This window comes from Aspergillus tubingensis (genome assembly GCF_013340325.1).
Source record: "Aspergillus tubingensis WU-2223L DNA, scaffold_6, whole genome shotgun sequence".
NCBI lineage: Eukaryota > Fungi > Ascomycota > Eurotiomycetes > Eurotiales > Aspergillaceae > Aspergillus > Aspergillus tubingensis.
Window position 1 is genome coordinate 3,000,870 of NW_023336280.1, and position 25,409 is coordinate 3,026,278.

At 51.0% G+C, this 25,409-nt stretch overlaps 6 protein-coding genes across 6 annotated transcripts; 4 read left to right on the forward strand and 2 right to left on the reverse strand.

Moving 5' to 3' along the window:
- Positions 1 to 257: 257 nt before the first annotated feature.
- Positions 258 to 1,956, forward strand: AtWU_04756 (putative endosome-associated ubiquitin isopeptidase (AmsH); the record flags this gene model as incomplete). Its single annotated transcript, XM_035499867.1, has 2 exons — positions 258 to 401; positions 457 to 1,956. The coding sequence occupies 2 exons, from the start codon at positions 258 to 260 to the stop codon at positions 1,954 to 1,956; spliced, it is 1,644 nt and encodes a 547-aa protein (XP_035355760.1).
- A 231-nt stretch (positions 1,957 to 2,187) lies between these two features.
- On the forward strand, positions 2,188 to 3,586 carry AtWU_04757 (alpha/beta hydrolase; the record flags this gene model as incomplete). Its single annotated transcript, XM_035499868.1, has 3 exons — positions 2,188 to 3,142; positions 3,209 to 3,254; positions 3,328 to 3,586. 3 exons carry the CDS (start codon positions 2,188 to 2,190, stop codon positions 3,584 to 3,586), a joined length of 1,260 nt encoding a protein of 419 aa, XP_035355761.1.
- Positions 3,587 to 3,988: 402 nt separating this feature from the next.
- On the forward strand, positions 3,989 to 4,900 carry AtWU_04758 (transcription elongation factor DST1; the record flags this gene model as incomplete). The annotated part of the gene is made up of 1 exon (XM_035499869.1): positions 3,989 to 4,900. The coding sequence occupies one exon, from the start codon at positions 3,989 to 3,991 to the stop codon at positions 4,898 to 4,900; it is 912 nt and encodes a 303-aa protein (XP_035355762.1).
- A 255-nt stretch (positions 4,901 to 5,155) lies between these two features.
- On the forward strand, positions 5,156 to 5,656 carry AtWU_04759 (uncharacterized protein; the record flags this gene model as incomplete). The annotated part of the gene is made up of 1 exon (XM_035499870.1): positions 5,156 to 5,656. One exon carries the CDS (start codon positions 5,156 to 5,158, stop codon positions 5,654 to 5,656), a length of 501 nt encoding a protein of 166 aa, XP_035355763.1.
- Positions 5,657 to 5,704: 48 nt separating this feature from the next.
- AtWU_04760 (putative pectin methylesterase) lies at positions 5,705 to 6,974 on the reverse strand (the record flags this gene model as incomplete). Its single annotated transcript, XM_035499871.1, has 2 exons — positions 5,705 to 6,259; positions 6,327 to 6,974. The coding sequence occupies 2 exons, from the start codon at positions 6,972 to 6,974 to the stop codon at positions 5,705 to 5,707; spliced, it is 1,203 nt and encodes a 400-aa protein (XP_035355764.1).
- A 3,030-nt stretch (positions 6,975 to 10,004) lies between these two features.
- Positions 10,005 to 13,088, reverse strand: AtWU_04761 (plasma-membrane proton-efflux P-type ATPase; the record flags this gene model as incomplete). Its single annotated transcript, XM_035499872.1, has 3 exons — positions 10,005 to 12,356; positions 12,415 to 12,638; positions 12,692 to 13,088. The coding sequence occupies 3 exons, from the start codon at positions 13,086 to 13,088 to the stop codon at positions 10,005 to 10,007; spliced, it is 2,973 nt and encodes a 990-aa protein (XP_035355765.1).
- Positions 13,089 to 25,409: the final 12,321 nt, after the last annotated feature.

Below are 25,409 nucleotides of genomic sequence, written 5' to 3' on the forward strand. Positions count from 1 at the left end.
AACACGATGCACCTTGATCTAAAGATTTAAAGCTATAAATTGCCTGCTCCACATTTCGTGTGCCTGAACACCACCCGATCATTCGGTGTCTTGACTCTGCTGCCTATCATCTACATGCGGCACGCCCCCACCACGACTGCCGCTGGTCTCGCGCCAGACGTCAATGAACTGCGACTGCTGCGACTGCTGCGACAGGCCTGCTGATTCTCTTCGATTTAATCTTCATCATCGACCGTGATATCGATTCATGCGCAGTCATGGCCGCCCATCTACCTCCAGCCACCGGTGCGGGGTCTCCGCAGAGCGTGGAATCGATCACTCGCATGGCTCAGGATTATGAGTATAACCCGTCTATACCTTTACGCTACTGGCTGCGAACTGCGTCTACACTCATGAGAGAGGTTGGTATACTCCTGCTTGGTTATGGTGGAGTGACCTGACGAGATTGGTGGCTAGGCTCGCATTTACGAACGCGAAAAGCACGAAGAACAGGCCTACCTTTTATTGTTTCGCCATGCTCAGCTAGTACTCGTCAATCTGGCCGAACACCCAGAGGCCAAGGATGAGAAAAACCGGAAAGCTTTGGTGGAAGCCGAAAAGGAGGTCAAACGGAACTTGAAGGTCCTGGAAGTCCTGAAACCCCGAATCAACAAACGCTACGAGCGCTATACTCAGTTGATGCGTGAACGGCAAGCTCGCGCACCAGCAGCCGCGAATAACACTCCCACTTCAATCCAACGCCCCCCTCAGGACCCCGCCCTTGCAGGAGTTGTGGAACCTCTAGAAGCAGGAGAGAACAAAGACCTGGCGGTGCAGCTGGCTCGGACGGAGCTTAGCCGACGAGCGACTGTCCGAAAGGCTATCCGACAAGCAGGCATAACACCTGAGGAGGAGCAGACTCGCCGTGCAGCTGGCGTGTGGGGAGACTGGGAACATGCCCTGCGCAAAGATGGATCCGAGGACGATGACTTGAGCCGGCGCATACAGAACGTGAGGATACAGATGGACGATCCGCGGGCGGATCACCGTCCACAGGTTGCTACTAAGCCCATGGCCCGACCATCTTCGGCAACCTCTTCGACCGGCGCATACAAGTATCCGAGCGTCCCTCGTCAGAAACCGCTGGAAGTTCCGTCAACCGCAAAGGTCGAGCCTAAGATTGTTCTTCCGCCTAAAGCACCCGCACTACCTCCTAAGAAAGCTTCGTATGTACATGAACTGGCTGGCCTCGAAGGACCTTCACCTCCACCTCGTCCAGACAAGATCTCGTCCGCAGGGATCCCAGCTGAGCCTCCTGCGCTTCCTGGAAAGGTTCCAGCAACCGATGGACCAGCTGCAAGCCCGGATTTGGAGCCGTCCAGTTATACCTTCAAGCCATCTGCTTATCTTGAGAACGGAACGCCTCTGCGGACATTGTTCCTGCCGCCTGATCTACGCAAGCACTTCATCTCACTGGTATCCCCGAATACGCAGCGCAATTTAGAGACATGCGGCATTCTGTGTGGCACATTAGTCTCCAACGCCTTGTTCGTGTCGAAGCTCCTCATCCCTGAACAGACTGCCACTTCGGACACATGCGAGACGGTGAACGAGTCAGCCATCTTCGACTACTGTGATTCGGAGGACCTGATGGTGCTCGGCTGGATCCATACGCACCCGACGCAGACGTGCTTTATGAGCTCGCGCGACCTGCATACGCATTGCGGATACCAGGTTATGCTACCGGAGAGCATCGCGATCGTGTGCGCGCCCAGCAAGACGCCAGACTGGGGAGTGTTCCGACTGACGGATCCGCCGGGGCTGAAGACGGTGCTCAACTGCACGCAGTCAGGACTTTTCCATCCCCACGGAGAGGCGAACATCTACACCGACGCACTGCGGCCGGGACATGTATTTGAAGCGAAGGGATTAGAATTTGAGACGGTGGATTTGCGTCCAAAAGGGTCTCAAATTTGACATTAGATCTTTGTTGCGAATCACTCTGAGCGTCGATAGCATATGATTACATGATAGGAGCTAATGAGGAACGATGCACTAGCCAATATTTAACTGTCTAGTCTGTCAGCTAGACTACAATGAAAATAGCTAACTAACCAACAAACTACCATGTGACGATCCCTGCAAGCCTCATCCTTTTATGATCCACTCATACTCCCGCTTCATCCACAACACACTACTACCATCATCATGTCAACTAGTAATTCCCTCTACACTGGCACCCACATCTCCATCGGCCCCCACAAGCTGTACCTGCATCTGCACGGCCCACCCCGCACCACCCAGCCTCTCACTATTGTCCTCGCCGGCGCCGGCGATGTTTCTTCCAGCTACACCGCTGTAATCCGCTTATTGAGCCCATTCGCCCCGTGTCTGGTCTACGACCGCACCGGTCTCGGGCGCAGCGATGCCCCAGACCAAGATACCAGCTACAATGCCAGCGCGACTCTCGCCGCATCAGAACTGCATACCCTACTTACCAACGCAGAGCTCTCACCACCGTATATCCTAGTGGGACACTCATACGGCGCTATAATCGCGAGGGAGTACCTCCACCTTTACTCAGATGATATCAGCGGGATGGTACTCGTTGAGGGATCAACAGAACATCAGTACACACTGTTCGAAGATAACCCCAACCTGGATTGTGATATTGCTGCCATACAGGGAGAGATAAACTTCGCTACGGTGACGGGGTTACGTGAGAATGCTAAGTTATCTCGGGAGGAGTGGAGAGAGCGAGCGAGGGATATTGCACGGGGAATGGGGATGTGGGAGGCTGAGAGGGAGAATCTGGTGGGGGTTTGTAGAGAGTTGGAGGGGAAGAGGCAGTTACAGGTGCAGGGAGGAGGGTTAGGGGAGAGGCCATTGTCTGTGGTGGTGGGACGGGGATGGGAGGATTATCAGAGGGTTTATGAGAGGGGAGTAGAGATGGGGAATGGGAGTGACGAGCAGAGAGAGGCGGTTAGAAGGTTCCTGGGGAGATGTGAGGAGGTGGTGGGGGAGTGGCAGAGGGAACAGTTGAGGTTGTCGAGGAGAGCGAGGTTGGTCGAGGTGGATTGTGGACATCAGGTGCATTTGGTGAGGCCGGATGTAGTGGTGAAGGAGGTGAGATGGGTGTTGGAGATGATTGAGAGAAGTAGTAGTATGCTGTAGTATAGTAGTGTTGCAGATGTTGTGGTAGTGGTGAGATATGCTATGTCTATTACAGAGGCCACCGAGAAATTCTCAGCAGAGTATAACTGCGAGACACAGAAGTGAGGCAGTTGTGAGTCTTCGAGACTGTATAAGTGTCAAGATGACCGCAAATTGATGCTATTCCCACTGCAGGCCTCCCCCCACCATTCCCAATCAGGAAACCCCGGGCTTGGCGCCATCGCAATTCCAGCGAAAGCGACTTGCTTTTACTGCTTTCTTCTTCTCTTCTTCTCTTCTGCAACTCTCCACTGCCTTTCTGCTACGGCTTCTTCTCTCTTCCTATCATCTTCTCACCCTCATCTTCTTCCGGTTCTCATTCGCTGCATCTCCCCTGCTGCGAGAACCCTTCAGATCCACCTCTCAGTTAATACGAGAGTTTACAATATCTTAACCTCATCCATCTCTCCTCTCCTCCATTTCCGGCACGGTGAATCCCACCGGCTCGTGCGACAGAGTGAGTCCACCATCATCTCAACGCATCCCTTTGATTCTCCATTCGGGCGCATCCACTTCACTTGTTTGTGGCTTGGTTCTTTTGCATTCCCTGCATCGCCGGTCAACTATATACTTGCCAGCGAATTTGCACGTGCACTGTCCCACACGTACAACTGTCCCGACTCCACCCCTGCTTGAGTTTGTTCCTGCGTACTGTCGCACATACTGTTACTCGCTATCGCAACACATGTCGCTTATGCCCACGATCGTATAAACATCATACTGATCGTCATAGGCGCTATAAGCTCTATATAATCGATATCTATCTCTTCACCTATACTCTCATCATATATCCATCATGTCTATGGACGCCAAAGAAATCGAGCTCCGGGCCAAGGCCATGACCAAGGCCGCCTCCTCCAACGAACCTCCCTCTACCATCATACCTCTGCTCAAGCAGCTGCAACAAGGGGTGAAAGCCACCGAGGACCTGCTGCGATCCACCCGTGTCGGTATCGCCGTTAACAAACTCAAACAACACAAATCTCCCGAAGTCGCCCGTCTCGCGAGCGAAATCGTCTCCAAGTGGCGCCACGAAGTGAACAAGCAAAAGGCCGGGGCTTCCCCCGGCGCCAGCCAACGGTCGAGCAGCTCTCCCCACCCGAAAGCCAACGGCACCCCCTCCGGCGGTGCGACTCCCTCCGATAAGGCCTCGAAGCTCTCAGTGCCTCCCGACAAGCGTACCTGGAAGGCCGATGGCGTGGACACCAACCAGACCGGCAACAGAATTCGCGACAGCTGCATCGGCTTGATGTACGACGGGCTTTGTCTCAACTCGGTCGAACCCCCACGCACAGTTCTGTCCAAGGCGTCGGCCGTGGAAGCGGCAGCCTTTAGCGACCTCGGACCGGAAACGAAGGAACAATACCGCACGAAGATCCGCAGTCTCTACCAGAACCTGAAGAACAAATCGAACCCGTCACTGCGCGTGCGGGTCCTCAACGGCGATGTGACGCCGGAACGGTTCGTCCGGATGTCGCACGACGAGCTCCGGTCGGAGGAACAGCAGGAGCGCGACCGCAGAATTCAAAAGGAAAACATGGACAAGGCGATGGTGGCACAGGCGGAGCGGAGTATCAGTACAAGCTTGCAATGCGGCAAGTGTGGACAGCGCAAGGTGACATATACAGAAGCGCAGACGCGCAGTGCAGATGAACCGATGACATTGTTTTGTACGTGTATGAACTGCGGCAAGTCATGGAAGCAGTGACCAGTCTGTCAATTGATTTGATTATACTCATTCATGTTTTTACTCATCCATTCAATTTGTATTTCCCGATGGTGTTGGGTGTGATAGGCGAGGAGTTGGTTGTCAGGTTCAATCCAGTTTATGTCATGTGTCATAGATCATACGTCATTCAATACTTTTTATACCACCACCATCCCCAACCTACAAAGTAAACAACTACCACCTATTCCCCTCTCAACACCACCATCCTCCCATCATCTATGATATTGCCACAAAATGCCCCCCAAACAAACCCTCAAACAAACCACCCATACCTTCCTAGATACTCTAACTCAATCCCCCCCACCCCCCCTCACCACCATCCTCTCCCAATTCACCTCCTCCCCCAGCACCACCCCATTAATCCACGAAGCCGGCCTACCCCAACTGGCCCCCTTCCTAGGCCGCGACTTCACCGGCCAAGACGGAGTGAAAACGTACTTCGAGACAATGGGCGCGGCGCTACGCTACGAGGGGATGCGATTCGAGGATGAGCAGGATTGGGTGGTTGACGAGGAGAAAGGGTGTGTTTGCGTGCGCGGGTGGGCGAGATTCATTGCCAAGAATACAGAAATGGGCTGGGATGAGGGGTTCGTGTATAGGTTGAGGATTGTGCAGGATGGTGGTGATGGTGGTGACGGGGAGTGTAAGGTGCAAGAGTATAGAGTGTGGGCTGATACGGGGGCGGCGTATTTGGCTCTTACGGGGAGATTAAATGGTCTTATGAAGGGGGAGTGATATGTACATACATACATACATAGGGATTGATTACAAGGGATTGTGAATTCAAGAGGATACAACATCCCAATCAATCCACGCCACATTCCCCTCCCTCCCATCCTCAAACAAAAACACCCTCTTGGGATCCCTATACCTCTCCTCCTCACTACTACTCAACAACACACTCACCTCACTCTCCTCCCTGCCCGTGAGATTAAACCCCGGGCCATAGGCCCTATACTCCGCCATCAACGTCTCGTTCTTACTCCACCGATCCTCCCAGTTAATGTACCCCGATGGCTCGATGCTCCCGTCCTCGTACGTGTTCGCGAAGATGGATCGGTGCAGCGAGTTCCACGGCCTGCCTAGCGCGCAGGACCCCTGGATTTGCTCTGCGATGGAGGAGTTCGCGGCGTTGATGGTCGAGTCGTGGATGTAGACTCCGTAGTTGTTGCGCACGGTCGTGTTGGTGCCCTTCCAGGCGGTGATGCCGCCGCCGCAGGAGCGGAGGATGATTTGGGAGGATTGGATGAAGAGAGTGCCGAAGCCGTAGAGGAAGTCGGTTTGGCCCGCTAGGATGGATTTGTACATGTATGCCGAGCCGAGTTTGCCGATGTAGATCTGGATTTTCTTTGTTAGTATTTGAGGATGGGAGGGGAGGGGAAGGGGGGAGGGAGGGGGGATGTACCGTGTCTTGGTAAGAGTAGAAGCCGCAGTAGTAGAAGCCGCCGTTGGAGCGACTGAAGCTGATAGCGTGCGCCGGACCAGCAGAGTATGGCGCATAGGTGTTGCGAAAGTCGATGTTGTATACGCGGAAGTTGGTATTCCCGAACGGGGTGTCCGCGGGCACTGGGTATCCTGTTGTGCCGGAGCCGGTGAGACTGGCGTCTAGGGTCGGGGCAACGACCATGACGCTGAACCAGACGTTGTCGATGTTGCCGCTGCTGTCGCTGTTGGCGCCGGCGAAGGTGAGGTTGACGGTGTTGCGGGCTGGGTCGGTTAGGGCTGCGCGGTCTGGTTGCTGGCCGAGGAGGGTGATGGGGCCGGAGCGGGTGATGTTGACTTGTTCATTGTAGGAACCGGAGAGGAGGAGGATGGTTTGGGAGGAGTTGTCGTTGGGGAGGGCGTTGATGGCTGCTTGGAGGGTGGTGAAGTTGGAGATGTCAGGGTGGGCATTGGTGTTGGAGACGATGATGGTGCCGGGGGGACATTGGAGGGTTGTTTGGCATTTCTCGCGAGCGGCGGTTGAGAGATGGTTTGAGGATGACGGGGAAGTTATGGCTGCTGAGGAGGCTAGGATGGCCTGGAGGGCCAGCACGAGGCCGTGGAGGAGCATTGTGTGGGATGTAGAAGCAATTGGCTTGCTGGTGTTTGGATTGAACCCTGTTCATTTTTCTGGCCGTTTTATATGATCATCATGGCAATCTGGGGATGCGGGGATAGTCAAGCTTCTGCACGGTGCCAATTACCCCAGACTGGCATTCTAGGATGGCATCACCGTATGATGCATGGTTTGTTTCCCCAGACGGAGGCCGGAGAAATGTGGTGGCGCCGGAGAATTGCGTTCCACCTGTCGGGTTGAAGGATAGGGTTCAGTTGGACTGCAGTTGGTGGAGTGAACTTGTTCTGGGGTTAGATGCATTATTGGGATGATGTTGTCTCCATGCTGATCGGGGGTATCTTCCAGAGTCAGTTAGTGAGTTGTTTGACGTGGTGGTGCTCCGCGGACAGCCATGGTGATCCGATATCTCATAGATGCGCTATGAGGCCGCACATCTGGTCCAGGGATGTTTAATCCCTCATTCATGCAGTGTGCTTGTCCGATGGTGCGGGGAGAAGTATTCTGCGTGAGCTATCACGGCTAAGCTTTTTGGAGCTGGTCAGGCTTGTCTGTCATGGAGCTTAGTAGTGGACTTGAGCCGATGTAATGCCGACGACTTTTCTTCCGAGAGAAATGCTTCGTCTGCAAGTATGCTTTAGCATGAATGTAGCAAGTCGTATGCATGTTAAGCACGTAAGATAGCTAATCCTTCACTAGAGCTTGCCATCATAGCATAGTCATTGAAAGTAGAGAAGACGAGGAATGTCTGAACAGGACAGAACTGCTCGTCTATAGTCGACTCGGAGCATGCTGACATGCTAGAAGTGCCAGCACCTCGTCAGCCAATACACAGTCAGTTTTCAGCCTTGTATCTGCATATTCCGACCATGTCTGTCTGGGATAGAAGTCATCAGTTAGTCGATGGTCACCCATATAGGCCACGGTGAACTCGTGTGGCCGCTTGCTCTCAGAACAGGTATCACTGTTCAGTGACAGCTGCCATTATTGTTCCTAAAAGCCAAGCACAAGTTTATCAGGGCTTCGATTCAGTTCATGCTAGCGAGGTACTTGCCCCATCGCGACGTGTAAGCGTTGCTGGCACCAATCGCAAGACTTGTTCTGTGTAGACAATTTTCTAACTATGAGTGTACGGGAAGCAGTAGATAGTTCCCAGCTTTGACGAGGGAAACTTATGGAGGTCAATAGAGTCAATGTTACTCGGGATACCCAATCTGCAGAAGCAACAGCTACTCACCAGCCCAAATTGACAGAGTCATGTGTCCTCTAATCATGATTATCAACCTGAAACGCATTGGTTCAGGCGCATGATAAGACTTAGGCTCGTGGGAGGCGGATACAGAGGTTTGCTGGAAAAAGCCCTTTCCCAAATTTGTTGGAAATACTCATGTATCGACTGAAGTGAAAGAAGTCATCCTCACACTGTGCAATTGACATTCATTGCTGCTGAGATCGCCTAGCCTGAGGCACCCAAGTAAAAGCTGAATCACGACCCCCAACAGACATCACCAACTGGACAACCCCAACCTTAGCAATTAAAGCAGCAATGCACGCCCACCCGCACAAGCACAATGCGCATCCCCAACTACATACCTACTCCGGTTGACCCCGGTAATTTTGTTAGTATGGTGGAGAGGTGCAGGGGGTTGAATCCTTCCAGCGGTGAGTCTCCTAGCTAACACCGCCTGCCTAATATAGCTAGCCACGCGTTGAAATTGAAGCCCACAAACACGGGAAATATGATGCATTCTGCTAATTCTTGGTGTTTCAGAGATCAAAGATGCCTTCTACCCCTGAACCTACCTCTCCGAAATCAACGATTTCAAAGCGTTTAGATCGTGATGATCGTATCCGTGTTCTTACTCTTCGTGATGCTGGTTTTACCTATCAACAAATAGTTAATCAGCTACAGATTAGCTATCGTCAAGTTCAATATACGTGTCAAAATCAACAAGCTACACCTCGAAAAGCAAAAGGCAATACATCAAAGCTCTCAGATGAAGAAGTTGATCATATTATACAATGGATATCGAGTTCAAAGCGTACGCGTCGGCTGCCATACTATCGTGTTATTAAAGAGCTTGAACTTCCTGTTGGAGTAACAGCTTTGACACGTTCTTTGAAAAAGCGAGGCTATACACGCTGTAAACGGAGTACAACCACCACCACACCAGTGCACAAGTAAAGCGCACAAACACCATCCGTGCATCACACTATCAACGCATCCATCCATCGGCAAATTACACCTCCCCATCGACACGAGGCCAATTAGACCATCGTCATATACGAATCTACGACTACCTCGGCCTCTCGTATACGTATCCAACAAGCCAGCCGACCAATTAGTCGACGACTGACTCGGCAGGTACAGGCCTACTGATAGGCGCAATACGACGGAGTCTCCTCTCGTCTCACCAGACTCAATAATAGCTCGGATCCACTCAAGCTCTCTCACACATGCGTATGTTCGGTGTCGAGGGCCGAATGCCTGTGAGGTGCAACGCAACGCAACTGGCTGTCTGGCTAGCTATCGGCCGGAGTCCGAACGGGCGCAGGTGAAACGGGAACCGAGAAGATGGTGAGTGAAGTGGTGCCCCTGACTCCAATTTACCGGGGTCCACTGCACCCAGAACTTGGTCCGATGGGTGGACCGTGGTGTAGGTCAGGTCAGGTCAGGGCTGAGGTGGTTCGGTTTGATTTGGTTCGGCTATGTGGTCGGCAGTGAGCGCACTTTGATTATTGATTTGGTAAGATTCCAAAACGTTGTTTGGTTGATAATTAGAATTATGAAGTAGTAGTTACAGTGGAAGATGTATTAATTGAACCCTTGATTGACTAAATTTACCACTATTAATGACATACATACATGTAAAAAGAAAAGAAATTGACTCTATCAGTAGAGACAAGGTAATAAGGAAAAAAAAGTCTATAATACGGGTAAAAAGGGTAGCCGGAATCCCAGCTCATGCATGTATGCGCAGCAAGTGATATCCAGGTCGGATGGTATTAAGGAGCGCAATCAAGCGTTTACTCATCCTCTTCGACCTCGGCGCGAGCACCCAGCATGTAGCGGCTCTTGCCGTGGGCGTCGACCTCGTGCTCGATGGCCAGCTTGGACAGGTGGCCAAGCAGGTTCTCGATCTGGGTGTCGGCGCGGGAGCGGGTCTTACGACCAAGGTTGTCAAGGAAGGGGATGCTGGAAAGGAGGTAGTACACCACAGCGATGATGATGGTGACACCAATGGAGTAACCCCAGATAACAACGACGGTGACAATGTCGACATCACCGTTGATGGAGAAGTCGGCACGGTCAACGGGGTGGGTCTGGAGGTAGTCGCCGGAGAGCCAGCCGAAGACACAGAACAGGGTGGCGAGCACATCGACAATGAAGATGGCGCCAACCAGCTGCCAAGAGGGCCAGGTCTTACCACCACGGGTGACGAAGATGAGCCAGTTCTCGGTAAGGGCAACCTCAAGGAAGAGGATTTCCTGGGGAGAACCGAAGTTCTGGATGATACCACCGTTGGTGAGGAAGAGGGAGGCACGGATGATCCAGGTAGCGGCAGCCAGAAGGACACCGAGGATGACGGAGATAACCCAGATCTTAGGCAGCTGCCACTCGACGGGGCGCTGTTCGTAGTGGGCGTTGTCGTAGGCAATGGCGATGGTGGCCAAGTCAGCGAACAGGGCAATGAAGACAATCAGATCGGCACGGATGGTCTCGTCAATGATGATCATGGAGGTGACAAGGTAGACCTCAAGGTGGAGACACAGAGCAATACGGTACTGAATGTAGGCCTTCATACGCTGGAAAATCTGACGGGCGAGCTTGATAGCATCGACGATGGTAGACAGACCGGGGGCAAGGAAGACAATATCGGCGGCAGCCTGGGCGGCCTCAGTGGAACCCTCGACAGCGATACCACAGTCAGCCTTCTTGAGAGAGGGAGCGTCGTTGACACCGTCACCAGTCATGGCAGTCAAGTGACCACGCTGCTGGAGCATCTCGACGACCTGGTACTTGTGCTCGGGGAAGACCTCAGCGAAACCGTCAGCCTTCTCAACGAGATCGTGCTGAGCAGAGCCAGCAAGACCACCGTGGATCAGACGCTCGGAGTCGTAAACCTTGGTAGAGAGAGCAAGCATCTTGCAGGTTTCCTTGGCAATGGCAAGAGCATCACCAGTCAACATCTTGACGGACAGACCAAGGTGCTGGGCCTCAGCGATGGTGTGGGCGGTATCCTCACGAGGGGGGTCGAACATGGGGTACATGCCCAGCAGTTGCCAGGGCTCACCCTCCTTCTGGACGGCAACACCGAGGGAACGGAAACCACGACGAGCGAACTCAGCAGCCTTCTCACGGAACTTGTCGGCCTCCTCCTCAGAGCACTGGGACATGTTGAGGATAGCCTTGGGGGCACCCTTGGCGCAGACGTAGCGGACACCATCGCAGGTACAGATGGTGGTGATACGCTTGGAGACGGGGTCGAAAGGAGTGTACTTCTCGGTAACCCAGTTGCGGGCAAGGATCTCACGGGCCTTGGGGTAGCGACGGAGGGTCATGATGGTGACCTTGTCGATGGGGTCGAGGTTCTTGATGTTGTGGTTGGAGGCAATGGCAGCAACAGCCATCATCCAGTTAACATCAACACCCTCGTTGACGTAGGGCTCACGGATGGAGAGCTGGTTGGCAGTAAGGGTACCAGTCTTGTCAGAGCAGAGAATGTCGACACCAGCAAGGGACTCAATGGCAGTGAGCTTCTGGACGATAGCCTTCTGCTCAGCCAAGTAGGCAGCACCGACAGCGAGGGTGGTGGTAGTGACGACGGGAAGACCGACGGGGACACCAATGATCAGGAGAATGAGGGTGTAGTGGAGCAAGTTGCGGTCCTCGTTCTCGGGAGTAGCGATCTTGAGGTGACGGTAGAAACCACCGATCCAGGCAGCGAGAATCCAGAACATGACAAGGACGAGCAGGGTGGTACCGATGTTGTCCATGACAGCCTTGAAGTGACCCTGATCCTGGGCACCCTGGACGAGAGCAGCGGTCTTACCGACGAAAGAGTGGCGGGCGGTGGCAGTGACGATAGCGTAGGCCTTACCACGCTTGCAACCAGTGGTGTAGTAGCAAGTGTCAGCCATGTACTTGTCGACAGCGAGAGATTCACCAGTGATGGCGGACTGGTCAACGGCAACAAGGGAGACACCGGCACGGGCCTCAATGCCACCATCCTCGTCGTCCTCATCCTCCTTCTCCTTAAGGGTGTCGTCGCCAACGGTGGCGAGGTACTCCTTGTAGGTCTCGAAGTTCTCGGGCTTGTCGTAGTCACAGATCAGGCGGATATCGGCGGGAACGACGGTACCTTCCTCGACGACGATCTATAAGAAATAGGTTAGACAATGCTGACAGAGTTGACAAGACATGCGATAAACATACAATATCACCAGTAACCAGTTCACGGGCAAGGATCTCCTGTTCCTGACCATCACGAATGACGATGGCCTTCATAGCAATATCACCCTTGAGGGAAGCGACAACGTCGGCAGCCTGCTTCTCCTGGTACCAACCGACAACAGCGTTAAGCATAAGAATACCAATGATGACACCGAAATCGATCCAGTCACGAAGACCAGCAGCAAGAAGGACAGCCAATTCCATAACTATAGCACTGTTAGTATCCCAGCCATGTCCTGTCAAGAGTCGATTGCCTTACCATAAAGAATAGGACCACGGAAGTAACCAATGAACTGAACGAAGAAGTTGGTCTTCTCGGTGGTCAGCTCGTTCCAGCCGGTACGCTTGCGACGAGGCTCGATGTCGCTGGAGCGCAGACCGGAGCGCATGTCGGTCTCGAGCCAGTCATCGGGGCAGACGAAGCCTTCCTCCACGCCATCACCCTTCTTGCCGAAGAGGGAGAAGCCCTTCTTCTTCTTGCCGGCGCTCACGCCACCGGCACTGGCAGTCGAACCGCGGCGCTTGTCGGGGGCGGTCGAGATGTAACGGTTCAAAGCGGCATACTCGTCGAGACCAGCACCATCATCAAGTTGAGGGGCGCGAGAATGGTCACCATTCTCCACGTCAGGAGCATAGGAAATCCTCCGCTCCGCCATTGTTGCTACGGCTCACACAGCCTTCGAACCCAACGATATGAGCAGACGCAAACAAAAAATGACGGGAATGGCAAGAGTCGGATAGTCCTATGAAGAAGAGAAGAAGAAGAGAGGGGAGCGAAGGGAGGGAATGTACTCTTTAATATTTGGGGGTGGGCAGCCTTCAATTGCACGGGACCAGACAAACACGTCTGTCTTCTCTAAGCTCCAACGGGCGACCTTCCCTGTGCGTAAGCCCACTTTTTTTTTTTTTCGCCTTCCTCCATTTTATTATTTTTTGATTTTCCGATTTTCCGTTTTTCTTTTTTCTCTCATTTTCTTTTTTACTTCATTTAATTTTCTCCAACTCGGTCTAGTCTTGGCCGGGAGCAGCAGTAGCCACTTGATCGAAAGTTCGCTGTCCCTGGTAAGGTAAGGTTGTGACTGGGACCCGCTTTTTGCCTCCCACGCACACACATTTTTCTGCTTAACCCGACGCATCGCTAGTGCCGAGTGAATTTCAGATGATTATTTATTTTTTGTTTTTCATTTTCCCGCTTCCATTACCTTGTCTGGGTTGCCCAGCCCAGTTTGCCAAGTGGATCCCACCTCCCGGATCGAGCCTAGTCTGGGCCGTGGAAAAACTCTGACTATACCCAGACGGTCACCCAATGATACGGCATCTTACGCCGTTCGCCTTTACCAGTCTGTCTGTCTCGATCTCTTACTGAATGGCTTCTTGTTGCTCTGCTCCATGACCGGCAGCGCTGTGCCGAGTTCGCCCCCCCTCTCCCCTCCCTCCTCCACTCTCGCTCGTTCCCCTACCGTAAATCCTGGGGAGAACAAGAAGGATGAGGACTCCCCGTACGCACCCGATACACTGGTCGGGAGGACCTTGTCTCTATTTCCTCGGAGCTCACTATGGACCTGAGGTATGCTACTGGTAAGATACGGGTACGAGAGCCGACAGAGGACGGCTCTGTCGGCCTTTCGGCCAGCCCAGGGCGCTCTCTTTTTCCACTTGGGAAAAGAATTCCTTACCGTACGGACAGTACCGTGTGAATGGCCTTTTTGCCGCGTGCGGGTGGTGGCCCTCGTTAATTTTCCTGATCCTTTCCCTACTCTCGCTCTCTTTACTATGCGCGATTTTTTCTCGTCGCCTTTTGACCCTCGCGATTGATGAGAGTAATAGTAATAACCCATCCCAATCATGCTATTTGCTTGTTGGTAAGTCAATCGGCATTGTCTGGCCGAGACCAACAGAAAAGAAACAAAAAAAAAAATAAAAAGGATAGATAGAAGGAGACAGAAAGAAAGGGACACATACATACATACATACATACATACATAACACACATACACACTATCAGACCCTCTATGTGTTAATCATTGGCATATTTCTTCTGTGTACTCCGTAGCACCTGGCGCACAGCGATGACATCGGACTTCATAGTTTCAGTAGTTCCCTTGCAGAAAAGAAATGATCGTTGCCCTTCTTCTTTTCTTCTGCCCACAAGAGGGATGAAAGGGACATGATCTGAGGAAAACCAAGGCCCGCTACAGACGAGACATACATACACTATCTAACTACTACCTAGTTAACGAACTAACTAACCTTACCAACTAAAGATATGAATCAGCGTCTCTCTTTTACTTGCTGCGAAATACTCCGATCGTGAAGCGCTGGAATGACTGGTTTCCCTGTGCCACAGAGTAGCAGAGCCAGGGCCGTCCTACCCGATCTTGGAACCACGAGCTGAGCCAAACGGGAACGCAAGGGGCGAGTTCCAAGAACTTGGATGATACCATTTCCGGCCATGCAGGGTCAAAACAATTCAGCTAGATAGATAGTCTACTTACTCCCTACGATTGACTACGTTTTCTTCGATTCTTTCGATTCTTTCTTCAGTCTACGGAATTAACTGACATCATCGTCGCATGTCGTAGGTGGCCGTGGTCGGTGCTGTCAGACGATCCGTTTTAAGTTCCCATTCCTGGTGCCGATTGACCGTGTCTCGGGGAGGGAGGGGACACACCAGGAAATGAAGAGTAAGTAAAATGATGATGAATTCATGGTGGTGATGATCGTGCCGACTCGGGAACTGACTCCATTGCCCGCCCGGTGCGCGGCCCCGTAGAAGGTTAGTAGGAAAGTGGAAGTAGGAGGTATCTAGGTCAGAATGAGCCGTACACACTACACAGAAAGTAAACAGCTGCCCCTTCCCTTATCCAAATCCAGAATTATGTCATCAGGATTATTTCTCCTGTGCGATCATTTGTTATCGGTGGGATGGATGGATGAATGGATGGGATGATTTGATTGCCATCCCATAATAATAATTATTATTACCATGCAATTACCATTGCGAATCGCACCCTTCGTTATCTTCCGCCTACGCACTTCCCGAGTTTGTCCCCACGCGCCTCGCTGTGGCCCCCCCTTCCTTCTCTTCCTCTGTCGCTCTCTGTCTCTTTCTGTCCCTCTCATATGAGCATTGCTATTATTATGATGGTGATTGTTTCTCACAATCTCGCACTAACGCCAACCTGGAGTCGATCGTCCACCATTTTCCAACCATCCCATCCTGTGAGCGTGTGACGACGGGGGAGGGGAGTGGAAGGTGTGCTGCTCTCCACCCTCCTTATTTACGGCGCGCCAATCCCATGCATCTAGCCCTGATTGAGTTTCATCCGATTTCCTCTCGTGGGGAGCCATGGGCTCCATCGGAGAGCGTCATTTTTGTCTGACTGGTTGACGTCGGGATGCGACTCCGCCGGCTAGGTACTCGGGACTCCAGTCTGGGATTATTTGCTCCCATTGTTGCTGGGGGACCCGTATCATTGGTCTGGTTATGCTATCAAGTGAGTAAGATTACTTACCTTACTCTCGGCCCTGCTATCGTCGCATTATTGATTAGCCAAGTCTGGCAGCAGCAGTAACAGCAGTAATAATGAAATGAGCGCAGCAATATAGTTTCATGATACAACAATAGTAGCCATAATAGCCTCGTCTGGGCATTGGTCGTTTTCGTATAGACGGTGACTTCATCTGTGGCCAAGGCTGATCGCATACCATACCGAAACCCCAGTTCCAGATGGTCTCCGCAGATAACCCTGCTGCTGCTGCTGCTTCTGCTGCCGCTGCCGCCGCCGCCCATTGTACAGAGCACGTTGCGACATTTTTCCAATCTTGCTCGATTCGATTTCGATTTCGATTTTCGATTTATTTCCTGGGCGTTTTTTCTACGACGCCATCTGGTTGACAGGTTGGCTTGGAAGGATGTGGGAAGCATGCATGCATGGCCACGACCCCAGCGAACCAAGATTTTTACATCGTTTTCCCTTCCAGATGGATGCAACTGGTTGCGTCTATCATGTTAACCTTACCAGCCAGCCCAATTTTCTCCCTCCTCCTCCTTCTACCGATTCTACCCGTGCTTCTTCTCCAGATAGTGAGTAGTTAGCCCAGACCATCTAACTATTCGATACCGTCAAGCAAAGCAAATCAAACCACTAGCAGTAGTAGTAAAAAAAGAAACGCGCCATTTTCCCATCAGCCCAGCTCAGCCCAGACAAATCAGGATCTCTCCGGAATTCCCAGGAAAAGCAATCTATCTCCCTCAGGGATACACACGGAAGTCCCGAAAGGAAGGGAAAAAAATCTGCATAGTACTTGTGATTATTGGAAAATGGCTTGTCTGACAAGAGAAAAGAAAGAAAGATATGCATGCATGCACGGCATTAACCCACAACCACGTAGCCCGCGTCCGGGCGCTGCGCGCGCCGCCGCCGCAGCGCCCCAGATCGCCTGACAACGTACATACTAACTAACCATCCATCCATCCATCGATGATTGTTCCAGTTGTTTTCCAGTGCCTTCTCGCTATTAGACTTTTTTTTCTCCGTTTGATGATGGTGTCGCCGATAAACAGGGAATTCCCATGTTCGTGACTTCTTCCTCCGCACTTCATAAGCTTTCAGCGCGCATAAGGCTTGTCTTGGACTCAAGTCACTCCCAAGGTAATACTTAAATGAGTCTATTTTGTTTTTTGGCCCTTTCGGTAGTTTTTGCCAAGATGGTGATCCGTTGTCGGGTTACGGTATCCTTGTTCAATCTTGTTCTGCCTTTCTCCTCCTCCTCCACATTCTTTTTCGGTGGTTGGGCTGGTTAGTTGCTGCTGTCCGAATCCGGATGGGGGTTACTTAGTAGTTATCTCCAAGCAACGCCGTAGATATTCTTAGTAGGTTCGGCTTTCCGCTACGCTACGTGGGCGATTCAGAGTGATGCAACTGCGTATGGTATCTACGGAGTAACATTGGCGATAATTGTTCTTGGCTGGCTCTACTAGTTGTAGAATAGCATCTCTCGGAGTTGATGGGTTCGACTATTATCATTCTTTCGACGATCTTTACTTGGGATCTCCATAATATATATCCCATCAATTTGAGGCTCGAGATTGACCACTCTATTGCAATATACAGCCTTACCTCACCCCCATCTATTATATACCATGTGAAGATCCGTGGGATGGATATACACAGTACTACGTAGTAATCTTCTAACTACTCGGACGATAGAAACTTATTTGCTTATTCCAAACAAACACAGAAAAAGCTTCGGAATGTAAAAGGGTTCAACTTTAAGCCACCCAACTTACTCCGTGCTGAGTAGTAGCAAGACGATGGGATGGATGGGATTCACCGTCATCCCGACCGGGTCTCGATCGATACCGCCCGCACTCAGCTCCCACCCAAGTCCGAACGAAAGAAAGCCCTGAACCAAATAACGCATATCCATTCACCCATTCATCCATCCATCCAACCCCAGACGCGGGCGGGATAAAACCCGGTGATGTTTGTGGAGGAGACATCCATCCCATCCGCCCAACCATACCTGCAGAATACTACACTTACTGCAACTCCCGTAGGTAAGTACTATTTCATCGGGCGGGCGGCCTCGCGCCCCATTCATCCATCACATCACATTATGGTTGCCGTACCATCCATCCATCCATCCCCAACCAACATGAGAGAGCTCTGAAAAGGCGACCGTACACATGCAAGAGAAAACCATGGCATGGCATGGGGGTCAGTGTTTCCTTTCAAGCGGATCGGATTCATCCTGTTTTCCCCTCCCTTTTGCTCCGATGACCTGAACATCACACTATTATCTAACAATCTATCTAACTACTACTTACTGTATCAAGGTAAGGTCTAACTGGGCTGAGCTGAACTGAAATGATCAGCCGCGGGGAAATAAAATAACACTCTACTCTACCTCTTACCATAAAATTAACTCAAAACCACATGCAAGTTTACTGTAGCATCATCACTCAACTAAACTAAACCTACGGAGGGTAAATCCCGCTTCATCTACTGCATTCTCTCACCGTGACGCTCACTCACTTACCCTAGGCCAAAGCAAAGCAAAGCAAGCAAGCCAACAGAAGCCCGAAGTTTAATCCCGGAGTTCAATGATGGAGGAGAAGGAGGATGAGTTATACCTAATTCAGATATGATATAATAGTTCCGGTGCTACTTACTTAGGTACACCGGGGTTTAAGTTAGTTACTTAGGTTGGTTAGTAAGGTTCAGTTACTAGCTAGGGAGAAGGAAGATGGGGGTGGGTGGTTGGTTTCGCCTCGCCCGACGGGGCCGATTGAGCGGTTTCCGCGGTTTGGGTGGTTAAGTTACTTAGATAGGTAGTGTCCTAGGAGGATGATTCTGGATATAGGGCATAGGTAGAGATTCCCTCACGGGGGAAGTTTCGCCGTCGGGGTATGTTCCTGACGAATGGGAAGGTACTCCATATTAATGTGGGTGAGTATGTAGTAGTAATGGTTATGGTGATGATGATGATACTATTCCCGTTTATGCTACCATTGTCGGTTACTACTATAGTAAACTGGTAACTACCATTAGCTAACTACTCAAGTAATGAGTTAGATAGCATACATACGCAATTAGTACCGTGTACAGCCCGTGCACCACCCAACCGCCCCCAAATCATCATCATCACCCGGATGCAGCAGTCCATGGTGATCAAAATTCCGGGGGATTCTCACCGTTGCCCGGTATTATTACAGGGATAAGGGGGGGACTTAGCTAGTAGTAGGCCTGAACTTGAACCTGGGGCAGCAAGGCAAGGCAAGGCAAGGCAAGGCAAGACAGGGTCGGTATGCAAAACAAAAACACAACAACAACCCACGTCAGCCAAGACTCGAAAACCGAATCCTCCCCCAGCCATCTGGAAAATACCAAACTACAGGATCCTATCTATGCTACTTTACTATTTCTGGGGTTCAAAGGGGGGGGGAAGAGGCCCATAGAAGGTCAGCTGAGGGAGGTACAATAAGTTACTATGGAGAAAGAAAGGGAAGTCATCATCCCACATCCCACACTTTTCACCCCCTTATGTGTTGTCCCATCTACCCCGTCCCCATCCATCTCATCCCATATTTTCCCCAAAGGCCAAGACCAGACCAAAGTCAGGGCCAAGGCCAACAGTAGTAAACTACTTAGTCAGTGAGAGGTAGCTATCGTGGAGCACACTAAACCAAACTCATTTCTCCATTGCTCTAACACAGTTAGACTAGTTAGATAGATAGATTACTTGGAGAGTAAATAATAATAATAATCCCACGAATATAACTTAACTGTAGCTAACTAGATACAGAGATGAGATACTTTTAGATAAAAAAACCCCAAAGTGGATAAATCAGAGTTCCAAAAACCCGCAAACCCAGTACCTGGATTCTCCGTCACACTAGTCCCAATCCAGGATTACTTACCTTCTTAGCCGAAGTGGAGCACACACCCACTCACCGGAGTGGTATGGGCGGGCGCGTGGAAATAAGAGACCTGTTGTGCGTCCCCCCATTTCGTGTTTTTAAAACCGCACTAGTACCTGGTACCTCGCCTAGTCGGGAAAGTACCTTTACCTTTACCAAACTAATTCACTTCCCGAAGTGTAACTAACTCTACTAAGTGTGTGTTGCAAAAAAGGCTCCCCACATACGCAAACCGTGGAACGGGTTGAGGTGAGTGAGGTTTTTCCGTCGGGATGTCAGTTCTGGCTGCTGTCGCTTGTCGTCTGTCTGTCTGTCTGTCCCTGAACCATAGGATGGGAGGTGATGGTAATCGCTCTTGGTTCGTTGGTCGTGGTGATGGTCGTTTCGTTGTCGTTATTTGGGTTTGGGGTTGTTTCGAGTTTCTTTCTTATTGCTTGGGACCTTTGTGTATCAGGGTTTGAGGTTATTTGGTTCTTGCTCTCCATAGTTAATTAGGGTATCTTTGTTTTGTTCGTTGAAACCGTTCTCTGACAGCTGGGCTGAAATGAGATATGGCGTTGTCCGTCATCGTCGTCGTCGTCTAGTTAATTTACTTAGATGATACTAAACTACCCATACTGATATTGACTGACTTTCCCTTCGGGAAGGTGAATCGAGCTACGTACCTACGTACCGTACCTACTTACTCCGGACGTGGAGCCCTACATAACAATGCATGGAGACAGGGGACACGTGAGGGATGCCAACCCAGCAGCAAGCAAGCATTCTGCATGATCGCAACCAAAGAAACAACAAAAAAAGGGTTTCGAGAACGGTCAAAGAAGGTCAGTCATCGGTATTGCCGGTGTGGGCTGAAAGACCAAGACCGAGACCGAGACCGAGACCCTCCCCGCGTCGTCCATCATGACTGAACAAAGGAAAATATGGAGAAATCAATCAGTCACAAGTTCGCCTCATAGTGATGGATGACCACACAATAGTGCATGATATTATATCCCGCAATGGAGCCATAATCCATACAGATTGGAAAAAAGTGAGGCTATTCCGTGCGGGCGCGCCACTGCCAAAGTCCGGAGTAGTAGACCGGAGTACGGAGTAGATAGTAAGAGGCTAACTCCCACTACGGGTTAGACTAAGTGACTAGCCCGCACTTCCCCGAGCGCGGACTAAAATACCTTAGTAATGGGGCTTATCAGGGCAATTGATTGATTGATTGTTGGAGGAGGGGCCCAAGATTTGTCCACAGTAGTAGTAGTAGTAGCGCCATACTCAGTCGGGAAGGACTGACTTAGGACTCGACTGACTGGTCGCCACCGGACCAGCCGAATGCAAGGCCCCAAAAAAGTGAGGGGCAACAAGGACCTTCTGACCGCATCGAACCCGCAGATTCGCCGTTCTCGACGTTTTCTAGAAGGCTTCGACTGGGGCCCTTGGAGCCAGTTAGCTGCATTTCCTTGTCCAGACGATTGTTCTTGGTTTTGCCGCTCCGAAATTTTTAGGTGAGGGTTCGAGATCAGAGAAATTTTCTGGGGCTGACATGGCACATCGGATGTCGGCAGCAGGGGAGTTTGTTGGCCACTGAATTGGGATTTGTCGAGGGGTCATGGCCACCGGGGAGATGGGGGGAGTGGGTGCTACGTCATAATCGGCAGTCCGATAGGGAAATCGGGTAAAGTCATAGTGTTGGTGGGATTGTCCTTATTATTGATTTTGGCCTCTGGGGCAATTTGCCAATAATTAATGCGACTTTTGGTGGCTTTCTCTTTGAGGGACTCGCAAAAGCACAGTCAGTAGTCAGTCAGGCCAGTGTGTTGGCTAATGGATGGGGGCAACGAAATTCCCCTTCGGGATAAGGTCGGCTACCCGTAAGGATGCTAAACCAGTTTCGGCCGACCCTCTCGTACGAGCCGTGTATAGATGACGGGGGTGAGACAATTATCCGCACGATGACGGCGCGTGTTGGCGCGTATGACAAGAGTCATGGCTTACACCTCGTAATCTTTACTATATTCTATCTTCATCACCTACTAGACTACTTGCAGGTAGAGATACGACCTTAGGTAATACAGGTTTCGGCACAATGGCAATTGTTCCGTCAGTCGGTGCATAAAGAAAGCAGCAGCACGAACAAATGACCTCGAAAATGCGATCACGACCACGGGCGTCCGTGGAGCGCCCACTAGATACCGCTAGGCTCGTTCTTGGCTTTCTGGTACCTACAGTAGTGACCAAGACTAGACGGCTAGTCAGTTGGTCACTCCATCGACTCAGCGCGGTAACGGGGCCAATTCCTCCCACTTCACCGACGTTAATTGCGAATACAGTTAGCGGCCCCCAATAATGATACCAATCGCGGTCCCAACTCGCCGCGAGACTGCCTTTCCTCTTTCCTTCCCCCCACCGGGCGATCGCCCGTGCCAAGCTGTCTCATCGAGGATCCTGGTGAGGGATTTTCTGTCGGCCCTGGTCTGCCCTCGTTCACCCGAGGTTCAAGGATAGCAGCAGTAGCACCCTCCTCCATCCAACATCCCAGTCGCGCATCGGACCTCCGCGGTCGAGGTACTTGCTGCAGTAGCGGACAATCGATCGCACAACGCCTTTGCAAATGGAGATGCTCGTGCTGCCAGCACTATTGCCAAGAGCACCAAGAAAGTGTTGTGTTCGATAGATAGTACTATCCTCCTGCAAAGTATCATACTATCGAGGATACTATTGCTATTGCAGCATTGGCAGTACGATGATGACGACTAATCAGTTACTTAGTGGGAGGGGACAGTCCTTGACCATTGACTACTCACAGCTACACGTATGTACCTGCCCCCACGGGCGGGAGGAAGCTCCGACTGTTCATCGGAGATCCCAATCGAGTACGAGGATGCGCCATCGTCATTCGTCAACGGGCCAGCCGTCGTCCCCAGCAGCAACAGATGCTGGATATTAGCAGCAGCAGCGCAATTTTAGCCCGCTCCAATTACCCTCAGTAGCTCGATACCAGTCTAGCTACAAAGCAGCTAGCTGGGCTGCGTACGTTTCTCAAACCTCGCCGAGCTCCAACGCTCTGACGACAACCACTAAAGAGCTACTGCAGGAGCTTTATCGTCCTTACCTTTTTGACACCTCCGGAGAAGACTTGCTGGCTTGTATGAGAGATTTTCTAACCTCATTTCCATTCCGCACCCGCACGCGCGCGCGCCCCAGCGTGCCACCGTGGCAGCCAACCCACCATCTATTGATGACGCGCCGTGCTTTGCAGAACTGCTTCTGCCCAGTGACCAGCAGAATCCGATAAATCGGTTAGTTAATTTGGTAGCTTTGTAGCAGTGCAATTGCCGCTTGGTTATTCTTCCGGGCTGCTGTGCGTATGCTTGGATCGGGTTTAGCCCGAGCCCTCCCCGACTCGGGGAATTATTGCCCGTCCGTACCTGGGCGACTTGCTGTTGGCCAGTCTTGGAAGTAAGCTACGGTCGGCGAAATTGGTTAGAACTAGAATTAGACTGCAGAGTTTCGATGCAGAGAGCTATTTTCCGGACATAGCTAGATATCCAGTCTAGATGGACTAGTTAGATAGCAAAGAAGCGCGGCAAGCCGGATCGATAGCAATAGATGCTTCAGGTCGCTCCTTGCTTATCATGGGCCGACCGGTGACAACTACTGCATCATGGACAATTAGCTACCGATAGGGAGTAACACCCTGGTGGAAGCGAGAACCCAATAGTTAGTCAATCAGTAGTAGACATGGGACAGTCCAAAACGACCGGGTCTGGAACGGATATCGGCAGGACAAGATGGAGGGATACCGAACTCGCAACGCAACAACCAGCCAGCTTATCTGTGTCAAATAGCTTACTAGCTAAGTAACTAACTAGCTACCCCTCCTCGTGCAGCTCTCCCACCAGACAAAATAGATTAGTTACTTAAGTGACTGCCGGGCTGACAAGCCCACCCTGGGGTGATGGTGGGACGCCATTTGCGCTGCAAATGCGCTCACGCACGCACACAACTCCCCAAGTAAGTCTAGCCCCAAATGAGTGCGTGAATTGATGAGATTGAGTGGGTGGTGGAATCACCATTATCCCTCACTCAACTTCGGCGCGTATGAGCAAATGCCCATGTCTTGCCTTGTCGGCCTTTCTCCTCGGCATATTCGGGCCTTCCCACTCAGTAGTCAGGGTCGCCGAAGTTCTACTACTACTATTTTACTGGGTGGTAACTAACTGCTAACGGGTCTGGGCTAACTACGCGACACGGGAATCGGCACGGGCGCGCCGTTTTGGAGACAAGACAAAGACACCAGAGTTTGGTTTACCCCCCCTTCCCTCCAATCATACATTCGCCCGTTCATACTATCCATCCATTCAGGGCGTTTTACTTTATCCCTCTCCCCCCAGTCTGTTGTCTCCTTTTCCATGGTTGGATGTTGTCGGGTATGAACCGTGGTACTGGACCGAATGTTCTTGTTCAATGTTGGGTGTGAAGAATTTTTCCGGAATAGAGTGTCGGGTGTGTGAAGCGATGGATGTAAGGCTGAAGTGAGGGAATAAATCTGCCAGACGTGTCTGATTGAGGGAGGGAGGGTTGGGTAGGGATACGTAGTACTGTAGTAGTGGTGATGTCTCATGTCTATTGGGTGTGGTAGTTTGTCTGATACACGTTTTAACTTTGTTGCCAGACGTAGTAGTATCTCGTAGTAGACTATGGCTTTGAGTGTGTTGGGATCGATGCCAAGGGATCACCAGCATGGATTATTATGTCTAATTAAGTACTTACTCCGTACCTGGGTGTTTACTATATATGTATTGAGTACTTTTGTGCAAGTTTGGTCACCACGCGATATACATTTGATACTATATTCATTCTACAGAAGTATCTTAGTAGACAGTAGTACGGATAGTAAGTGTAGTATATCCAAGACAAAACAACCATTCAAGTCTCTCTGCAGCACACTGCAGCAGCAGTCTCTGCTCCAACCCTGATTCTCATCACCCTGTTTCAGTATATATCCCGTGCCTACATCCTCTATCCAATACATATGTAGGTACCCCTTCTTGCATCAATCAGAAGTAGGTACCATCGATCAACATCATACCCAAGGAAGAATAAGTTATCGATGATCTGACCGACTATTCTAGTATCTGTCTTGTCTTGTCTCATCTCCATCATCCCACCGCTCGACTCACATGCCATGTTTTACATGAAGTTTAATTATCGGATCATTGTCTGATACACCCACATCCACCCATATATATCCAGAAGGGGCAGGTTAATCGAACAGACAGACGAATCTGCAGTAGCCACATGGATAAATTATAGACGGAGATTATACATACGTACATTAAGGGAAGTTATTGTATCATATCATCTAAAAGGGGAGGAAGGATAATAATGATGTAGATCGGTGGTGTTTGAGTTTTTACGGATATAACTATCCGTTTTCTAGATGCGTGAAGAATCGATCAATTAGGTAGGTAGACAACTAACTAACTATGTATGCCTGCATATGATGTCAGATAGACACTTACTACCACTCTGGTCCGTGACTACGGAGTAAGTA